This window comes from Apis laboriosa, unplaced genomic scaffold (genome assembly GCF_014066325.1).
Source record: "Apis laboriosa isolate Shangri-la unplaced genomic scaffold, ASM1406632v1 scaffold41_cov147, whole genome shotgun sequence".
Lineage (NCBI taxonomy): Eukaryota > Metazoa > Arthropoda > Insecta > Hymenoptera > Apidae > Apis > Apis laboriosa.
In genome coordinates, this window is record NW_025223220.1 from 363973 (window position 1) to 373921 (window position 9949).

Here is a 9949-nt window from a genome sequence, read left to right on the forward strand (position 1 = left end):
AAAAAAAAAAAAAAACATCGATAAGAAACGCCATAGCGAAAAAAGAGAGAAAAAGATAATACTCAGTGACGTTGTTAAAGAAGAGATACAGATAATAATAATAATAATAATAATAATAATATTAATAATATAATAATAATAAAAAAAACGAAACAATTATATATATATATATGAATATAATTTTAACGTCTTTAAGATCGGTGAGAACACTTGATGAACTCTGAAAAAAAAAAAAAAAAAAAAAAAAAACTCGGCCTGTGTTCGTCGTGTGTTTTACCGACCGGTCGAAAACGGCCGAATTCTTCGGAACGAATTATTATCTTTTAGATAATACGCATTTATTATTATCCCCATATTTTCTTCTCTATATTTTTTTATCCACGTTTGCTTTTGATAGCGATCCAGCACTTCCGGTGTTCCGAACGGATTCGCTCGTCTTCGCAAACAATGTGAAAAGCCACGGCAGATAATAATTATATATAGGCGATAGATGTATAATTATCGTTAATGTTTTTAAACTTTATTCGAAGTGAATTGTGCGCGTGAATTTTTCGGGGCGGCCGGAGGCCGACGAAATCCGACGTTTATCTCTTCGACGGAATCGAGGGAGGAAGGTGACGTGTTACGCGAATAGGATTAAGCTCAAGTCCTTGAGGTGTTGATAAAAATAACGAGATTCCATTTCCTTTACGATTGGACCGTTGTTACGTTTGAAGAGATTTTTTTTTTTTTTTTTTTGATAATCGAAGATGAAGATTTTAATCGATGATATGGAGTTGAAGGGGGGGATTAAGATTAATTCGATACGTTATTTAGTACACAGTATTCAAAATAATACGGGGAATAATCTCGTTATTTTTATGCAATTTAAGGCATTGAACACCGAACTATCCGATCAGATCAGATATGTATAAATAATGTCTTAGATATAAATCTACTTATATATATATATATTTGTTCCGTGTGATCGATTGTGATCGTAACGGAAATATACAAATGAGGATTTCTCGATCCTCGAATTATCGAGTGAACTTCTATCTTGGGAACTGTGCAAAATGATCGAGCTGTTGAAAAGCTATTATTGAAAAAAAAAAAAAAGAAAGAAAGAAAGAAATTCGTACGCGTATTGTCGTATTGCATTCGAAGAAATGAGCGAACGAAGACCTTCGGTTGTTGTTTTCTCTCTCTCTCTCTCTCTCTTTCGAGGCTCGTCGATCGAAAAATTATATTCGTCCACGATGCTTCGAAGTTCCCACCACGACTTAAAACCACTTGATTTGTAACTTCGCCAATACGATTATCTTTTCTTTTTTTCCTTGTTAATAAGTTCTTTCGTATATTTATAAGCATAAATTTTTTCGTAAAAATTTTCTAATTTACTTAACATTTACTAATACACTTGATCGTATTGAGCGAAAAAAATGTATTTTATTTGCTGGCTTAAGTTTTCTAATTTTCGCCACACGACGCACGAAGAATATCGAACAAGTATTAAAAAAAAATGCCATAGATTAGGCCTCTCTCTCTGGCCGAAGGTCGCATCGATTGGCAGAAACGGCTGTATTTCTCATGCCCTTTTGTGATGTATTATCCCGTTAAACGATGAAGTAATTACATAATTAATTAATAAAAAAAACTGAGAATAAAACAGAGTTCGAGTTCTTTTTTTTTTTTTTCTTTTCTTCGGGACCACCATTACTACTTTCTTTGACGAAGTTATTCACGTTATGCACACGCGTCGATCGAATTATATAATATCCGATAACTGTAGAGATATTTTTTAGAACGAAAATTAAAAGGAATTAGTAAGCAAAACGATATATATATGTCCAAATTGTATCCCAAATCGATATATATATATATAAGTTGTTCGTTAAATTTTTAACTACTACGTTTGTTACCACTTGTTATATGCTTTATTTATCTTATATGTATATATATATACGTCCATAACTAAAAAAGAAAAAAAACTGTTGAACGCAAAAATTAACTGATTTATCAACCGATACGATTATTCTATATCGGTTGTGTATCGGTAATATTTTTGTATTGGAAAAAAATTGGGTAAGGAGAGGAGATATATCTGTTTGTTTCGCAAGGAAGGTTAATTATTAATTACTTCATTGATCATCACGTTGAGAAGAAAAAAGAAGAGAAAAAAGAAAACAAAAAAAAAAAAGTCTGTTAAACCGGAGAACGAGAGTTAGATAGTATAATTTAATTATTATTGTTACAGTATAAGGATCATATCATTATAATTAACTCTTTTTAGGCGTTAATTAAAAACACTATGTATTAATCGTAGCCCGTAATAACAAATGCTCCAAACAATTTATCATATATCAGTTCATATATCAGTTCGCGACTTTTCCTGTAAAAAAAAAAAAAAGAAAAAAAAATACTGGATATATTTCGGTACACACAGCGAATTGATATTACCCGATATTTGTTTTCTCGGTGATCATCTTGTTAAGAGAACGGAAGAGAAAAATAATAATAACAATAAAAAGAGAAAAAAAATATTACAGAGAACAGAACACTTGTCTTCTTGATATACATATATATATATATATATATACTATACATATATATATATATGTACATATTTATTTTCTTTTTTTTTTTTTTTTTTTTCCCACAACTCGATGATTTCAATTGAATTCGCGAAGGAATCATTATTCCTCCATAGATTTCCGTAGATTTCACGTTACCATGTTTACATTAATAACCGCTTACATAATAAATTATGTCACGTTTTTGCATGCAACAATAGAACACGAGCCGGAAAACGATATAGTAATAATAATAATAATAATAATAATAATAATAATAATAATAATAATAATAATAATAATCTCCTTCCCGAATAATAATAATAATAATAATAATAATTCGTATTTCGAGATTTCGAGATTCCCCTCGAAATTCGTTGGCGCGCCCACTCCTTTTCCCTTTTCGCAAGTTTCTCAAAGTCCCCCTCCCTTTCCAAAGATTCGAAAAAGAAGCGAGGCTAGAAATTTTTCCCGGTTTTGATACGTTCCGAGGATAATGTTTCCCTCGAGTTGCGAGTGGACAAGTTCGGCGAAGCGAACCGTTGGTCGATATATCCGATCAGAAGCGGCGTAAATACGCTCACTCCGCGCTCTGATTTGGTCACTCACGGGATTTATCGATATCGGTTGTCCGTGGGCGGAAAGAGGGACGGGGTATCTCTCGTCTCTTAACGTATACAAGCGTGCGGTCTTGATTTTTTTCTTCTTTTTTCTTTTTTTTTTTTTTTTTTTTTTTTTTTCTCTCCTTTTTTGAACGTATTGGTGAACGTTTGCAAATCGATGAGCGTGTATGCGTGTACATTGAACGCGGTCTCGGAAGATATCGCTAAGTGGTTGCCGATATAAGGAACGGAAGATCAGTCTAAAACCACCTGTCCTCGAAGGTGGAAGCTCTGTAAGCTCTTCTAAGTGGTGTTTTTCTTTTTTTTTTTTTTTTTTTCTTTTTTTTAATCTTCCATCCATCGATCGATTCGAATAAAATTCGAAAAGTGATCTCGATCCTCGGCCCCCCGATCCCCGAATCGAGGGACAAAACGCGATGATGGAGCGATTAAAGAGGAAACGGAAGAGGACCGACGGTCAGAAGGTGAGTTTCTTTTTTTTCTTTTTTCCGTTTTTTTTTCTTTTTTTTTCTATCGTTCGCGCTTTACTTAAAGTGGCATGGTATCTCGAGAAGAATGAGATCGATAACGATTTTAATAGGTTTTATAATGGAACCGTGTTAAGACAGCGATAAGAATCGTTCGAACAATTCCGCCGAGAAACTCGCGCTTCGTTGTATTTGCGATTGGATTCGAATAATTTGCGAGGAAGAAAGTTTTCCAGGATTTTTTCTTTTTTTTTTTTTTTTTTTTTTTGGGAGGGGAAGGAAAGAATCGGAATATTTATTGTTAATATACGTGTATTTTTTTTAAGTATATTATTAAGTTGTTATAACAAAATTCATCATGTGCGAACAAACCAAAGTGTAACTTACGTAACTTTGACACTATTCAACAATTGACACATTGATTTACACCCGTTTTAAACTCGTGTTATGTTTTTTTCGATCCATTTAAGAATAACACTCGTTAAGGAGAAATGTTATCGATATATTATATTTCTATAGGTAAAAAAAAAATATATATATATATATACGTGTATATTGATCAATTTTGTAATGGGAACGGTTAAATTAAATATTACTTTTTGATAAAGCATAAACGATGAAATCTATTAAAAATAGAAATACTTATCGTAAATCATTTTTACTCGAGGAGCTTGCCTCTTCTTATCTTAATCGTTCTAAACTAAAGAACTTACTTAGCCTCGCTAGTTAATCACTCTTCTTTTAAATTAAAAAGGTGTTCACGAATATGTGAAACGTCGTAAATTTAAAATAATAATATCAAAATTTTTCTTCCCTTTATTTTAGTTAAACCGCCTTCAATGCGATCTATCTGGATTATTGCTGTTTCTCTTTTCGTCAGATACTAGGCTTTTTCATCTTGCAACGAAAACTGAATACTTAAATATTGTCACCAAGTGAGAAATCATTGATTTTTCAAAACACATTTAAATCCAGTGCTAATATAAATATCCGAATGGAAGTTGCATAATTTCTATTTAATTTATTATTTTTCTTCTTTTTTTCTCTTTAAAAAAATCATTGTGCAAATAGCACGATTAAATTAAACTTTGAGAATTTATATTGGAAACAAAATTGGATAAATTTGTTTTCGACAAGATGTCTATAGTGTTACAGTTTACCAAACGCGAAATTAAACGCAAGGATAATAAGCATATCAGCATTTTACATAATTTTTATTAAATTTACAGCAGAACGTATATAGAAAAATATATACGAAAGAGGAGAGGTTGGAATAAATTCAACGGGGGGAGGGGAAAATTGGATCGAATTTGAATATTTCGTTCGGTAAAAATCGCTTCGGTTTCACAATTATAAATATAATTTCGCGCGATGAATTGACATGCGAAAGAATCGTAATACCACACGAATGAGATCATCCGTTGCTAATTTTCCTCATTGTTGCATACCAATTAAAATATCCTGCGAGATTTTAATACTAGGTTAAGAGCGGGAGAAACAATAGCGGCAGCGCCGAGAACAAAAAAAACGTATCGTTTGCCGGGTACAACACACGCCTTTGTGATGGTGATTCCGCTCGTTGAACTCTAAAAATATTTACTATTTCATCGGTAATCGGCCTCGTTTACGCGATTAAATGACGAATCGTGTCCTCTCGTCGAGGCGAGAATTCGTCTCTTCGACGAAAAAGATGCGAAAAGATATCGTTGCTATGTAACGCGGGTCATGGATGCGATAGAGTCGACACGATTGTATTTTTATCGTACGTAAACTTCTACTCTCTTTTATTTATCGAAAGTTCATTTTCTATCGACAATAAACGATAACGAACGAACATCCAAGGAAAATCTTTCGTTTCCTTATCGTTGGCCAGTTTAAATACCGTTGTATTATGCATTCCTTGGAATAGTTGTTCGAATCGTTGTCTCGTTAGAAAACCCTGTTCGTTGCTCCGTCGAGCGTAAACAAGATATGGCTCCCCTTGATAGTGCCGACTGTGTACTACATTACCGGTTGTGTATAGTTTGCAAATATATATATATATATTCACATTGAGTTGGAATGCAATAAACGTAACGTTTAAATCCCTTGATTGTTCCTATATTTGCTCGTGTCAAATATAGAAATCGTATCTTACAGTAATATATAATATCTTTAATTATACGAATTCGTTTACCATCCTCGACTATATCTATATATTTATATACACTTCCGTGGAGATCTTTTTAAGATCTTTAAAGAAGGGGGATTTAGAAGAGAAAATCGTATCATATAATATACATCTTTAATTACGCGAATTCTCGACTATATCTATGTATTTATATACACTTCTATGCGGATCTTTTTAAGATTTTCAAGAGGAGAGAATTAAGAGAGATTGATCTGAAATTTTAATAGAAGCAAATGTGATAACATAATGTGTTACGTTATCAATTTTCATTATGTAATTCGAATATGTAATTTCCGATACTGTTACTTTCGATAATTAATCGAAAATACAATATTGTATTAATATCGGAAAAATTTCGACTCGGAATCCCTCGTCTTCTCGCATTTTTCATTAAATCGACGAAAAATAACGGTAGAGAGAGATCAATTCAATTTCTTTTCCCACACTTCGAACGTAGAACCGTTGAAACCGAGAAGACGTTCTTCCTCGTTTTCACCGCGATCCAACTGACCATGCGGTGCCACGCATGACTTTAATCAACTTTAACTGGCCAACTCCCGCGATGCTATTCTTCCGATTCTGCCTCCTCCCCCCCCCCTCCCCCTTCCCTCCTCCGTAACGCACATTCTCTCCATCCTTATTCTCTTTGCGCAGAAAGTATTGCTCTCCATCGTCGATCCCTGGGACGTGAGCGTGGCCAGTGTCGATCCAGTCGGCTTGGCAGAACGACGAGGCGTTTCCCTGTCTATCTTAGTGCCGCAAGAGGAGGGAAACGCGGTCCAGGAACCATCAACACCAGGCAGAACGGTCAAGATTCCCTCGCCTTGGTACAAACCTGCCTACAACAACGTCGCCGACCGTTTTCCAACAAGTGGTCAAATCTTCGAAACGGGCTCCTCTTCCTCCACCTGGGTGGATCCTTGGCACTCTTCCAGCAGGTAAAAAAAAAAAAAAAAAAAGAGAGAAAGAAATATTGTTTCCCCCTCCTTGAAGTTGAAGATCGAACGATTATTTATTTAACTTCTATCTTGAGTGGAAATTCTCGATCGAGAAGAAAATATTTCTTCGAGGATTTCTTGGATTCAGTTTCTACGCAAGGTGAAACACGTTACGATGTAATTATAGTACGGTAGATTAATATCTGCATATCGGTATCAGGCGCAATTTGCATCGATCCAGAAATCCTAGTAGGTTGATATTCTCTTCTTCCAAGGTCCAATTGATACAGGTGTCAACCGACGAATGGAATTGACGCGCAGAAAGCTCTTGCGTCGATGCGCAAATCGTAATAGGTTTCAACTTTGCAAAGCTTTCAGAAATATATGCACGTAAAAATACGTCAAGAAACGTTTATATAAACATTGAAAATTGATAATTAATTTAATAATTAATTTAATTGTATACAAACTCGAAATTTATCAAATCTTCTTTTTCCATCGTTGTTCCTCGATTTCTCAGAAGCTTTACTTACAATAACAACACCTCTGATCCGATTTCGAAGATCGAGCGAAGGAGGGCAGCACGGTGCGCCGGAAGCGGCGCAGAAACCGATAAGGAAGAAAGGGCAGAACGAAGAAAGGCGGAGGAGAGACGGTGGCGGCCTGCGGAGAATCGCGGACGGGAATGGATTAATCGGCGCGCCGCCGGAAATCACGTGCGACGATTTCGATCACGACGGTGGAACGGTTGCGAGAGTTCGTTTCGAGGAGGAACGTCCTAGGTAGAATCCGTGATCTTCCAATCTTTCAATCGCGTTTCAATTTTTTTTCAAGCCAAGAAAAAAAATTATTTAATTTAGATATTATTTAATTATCCAATTTTTCTTTTCTTCTTTCTTTTTTTGAGCGTAGAAGCTCCACTTGGGGATCGCAATTGAACGAGATAAATCGTGCAAAGCGTAAAGTAAATGATAATAAGTCCTTGTCGAGCACGATTCATTTGCTGAGCGTGAGTCATCTCGGGAATTATAATCCGACGGACGAGAAGGAAAAGCTGTTGCAAACGAATTGCAATTCTGTGGTGGAAAATGTGGAGGAAAAACGTCACCCGTTAACCAAAGGGAATGAAACACTGGGTCACGGTTATTTCGAGGACGAGGAACTTGTGAACGTTGTGCAAGATTTAGTGGTTTGGAGGTACGTTGCGAGGAGTAAAATTTATATGTATGTCGTTTATTCTCGCGACTGTCGCGACTCGTGGCGGCAGATTGTTACGTGATTCTCTCATTTCACACAAGGTATAGTCCTGTTTTGAGCGGGACGCGAAGATCGATTAATAGGAGGACGCCATGTCAACGTTCTTACGAATCTCAGAAGGAAACGTCCGCAGTGGGTGAGTATATAAGCGTTATATAAAATTTGATTTATCGATATAATAATGAATAGTGTTATATAAAATTTGATTTATCGATATAATGATGGATAATGTTATATAAAATTTGATTTATTGATAATAAAAAAATTTACAAAATCGTATAGAAATAAAGATGAAAATCTAAATATTCCGGATGATATTTCGAATATTTACGTTGGAATCATGGCGAGCTCGAGGGGCAATTTTGGTTTATTAGGATTGTTCGTGATCAACCAATTGGCCAGCCACAAAACGGGATCCGCGGGTTTTAATTTGCAACACTGTACAACGAAATACTTTCGAACCATTATTTTTAATTGGTCAATTATTAACCCTTTCGTTACTAACGTGGCAGACTACATATTATCGCTCTGCATAAGATTTTGTTTTCATCATATTTGTTTTCCTCGATGATAAAAATCACCAAAAATAAAAGAAATGCCGACGATCTTTCTCGATGTGCACATTTTCGCGGAGAAATAGCGAAAGGGTTAAAATTTGACGAACTTTGATTGTTTCTTTTTATTACCATAGATAGAGCTTCCACGAGTATAGGATTGAGCACTTCCCATAAATAATCCTCCGCCATTTCGTCCTTCAACAGAGGCTCTACTATGACTATGTGCGTGATATAATAAGAAATGAAAAAGTTTCTCCAGAATAAAATTAAATACTGTAACCGGTGTCGTTGATGCATCACACACACATATATATATATATTATTATAATATATTATATAATATAATTATATAATATAATATTAATATATTATATAATATAATATTATAATATATATAATTTAATATATATGTATATTATAATTATTATATATATATATTATAATTATATATATGTATATATTAGAAACAAATTTAAATTTGATCGAACCAATTTATTTATTATTCATTGGAAGAAAACGACGCCGGTTACGAGAGATTATTAAAAATAACAATCCGTACAATCGGGGAAGAAAAAGTGTATCTCTTTCTCGGCACATTCCCGAGTATCGCTTCCGTGAACGGCGTTCTTAAAGTCATCGCCTCTCCTCCCGTACCTCGCCCTTATACTATCGGGATAATACAGACGCGCCTCCCCCACCTGAAACCGATCTGCAATCTTTGTACAAACTGTAACTTTGTTTCGTCGATCGTCATTTTCCGCTCATCACCGTTTAGAATTACCTTGGTCGGACCCATGAGCAATTTCCACTCGTGGATAGCGTTCTTCTTTCCCAGAACGTGGACAACTATGGGGCCCGAGGCCATGTAGGCGACAAGATAGGCGAAGTTCAGCTGGCCGTATTTGTCGGAATAAAATTCGGACACCTGTTCCGGGGTGAGTTGGAGCCAACGGGTTTGAAAAATTTGGAAACCCTCGTCGCGCACCCGCCTCTCGATCTCCTCCCTGTACACCAACGCTTCCGGCTTGATGATCATCAACGTGCACTCGATGTCCACCCTCTCCTCCTCCGTCAACTCCTCGTCCTCGATGCAGGGCTGGTAGGCGAACGGGGGACGCCATTCCTCCTCCCCCTCCCCCAAGTATTCGTAGCCTCGAGATGTGACGAATTTGTACTGCGTTTCCGTGATATAATTGTTGTTAGATTAGGGGGGAAAAGAAGAAAAAAAAGGGAAAAAAAAAAGGAAAAATGGAGAAAAAAGAAAAGAAAGAAGTCGTTGGATGAGTTGGGTAAAATGGATTATGATGTATGATATATCGGTGAGAAAAATTGTATGAAATAGAGAGAGAGAGAGAGAGAGAGAGAGAGAGAGAGAGAGAGAGAGA

The 9949-nt window shown here is 35.6% G+C and overlaps 2 protein-coding genes across 2 annotated transcripts in view; one reads left to right on the forward strand and one right to left on the reverse strand.

The window, feature by feature from the left end:
* Window positions 1-3469: 3469 nt before the first annotated feature.
* The window catches only part of LOC122716030, a 12951-nt gene continuing 6471 nt past the window's right edge, over window positions 3470-9949 (forward strand). Inside the window, exons 1-5 of the mRNA XM_043938714.1 lie at window positions 3470-3639; window positions 6467-6750; window positions 7314-7532; window positions 7663-7947; window positions 8049-8143. Of these exons, the coding sequence (XP_043794649.1) occupies window positions 3592-3639; window positions 6467-6750; window positions 7314-7532; window positions 7663-7947; window positions 8049-8143 (931 nt within the window). The 5' untranslated portion in view covers window positions 3470-3591. The remainder of the gene's footprint in view (window positions 3640-6466; window positions 6751-7313; window positions 7533-7662; window positions 7948-8048; window positions 8144-9949) is intronic.
* The window catches only part of LOC122716033, a 2770-nt gene continuing 1044 nt past the window's right edge, over window positions 8224-9949 (reverse strand). Inside the window, 4 exon segments of the mRNA XM_043938717.1 lie at window positions 8224-8520; window positions 8628-8782; window positions 9124-9262; window positions 9346-9923. Of these exon segments, the coding sequence (XP_043794652.1) occupies window positions 8335-8520; window positions 8628-8782; window positions 9124-9262; window positions 9346-9923 (1058 nt within the window). The 3' untranslated portion in view covers window positions 8224-8334.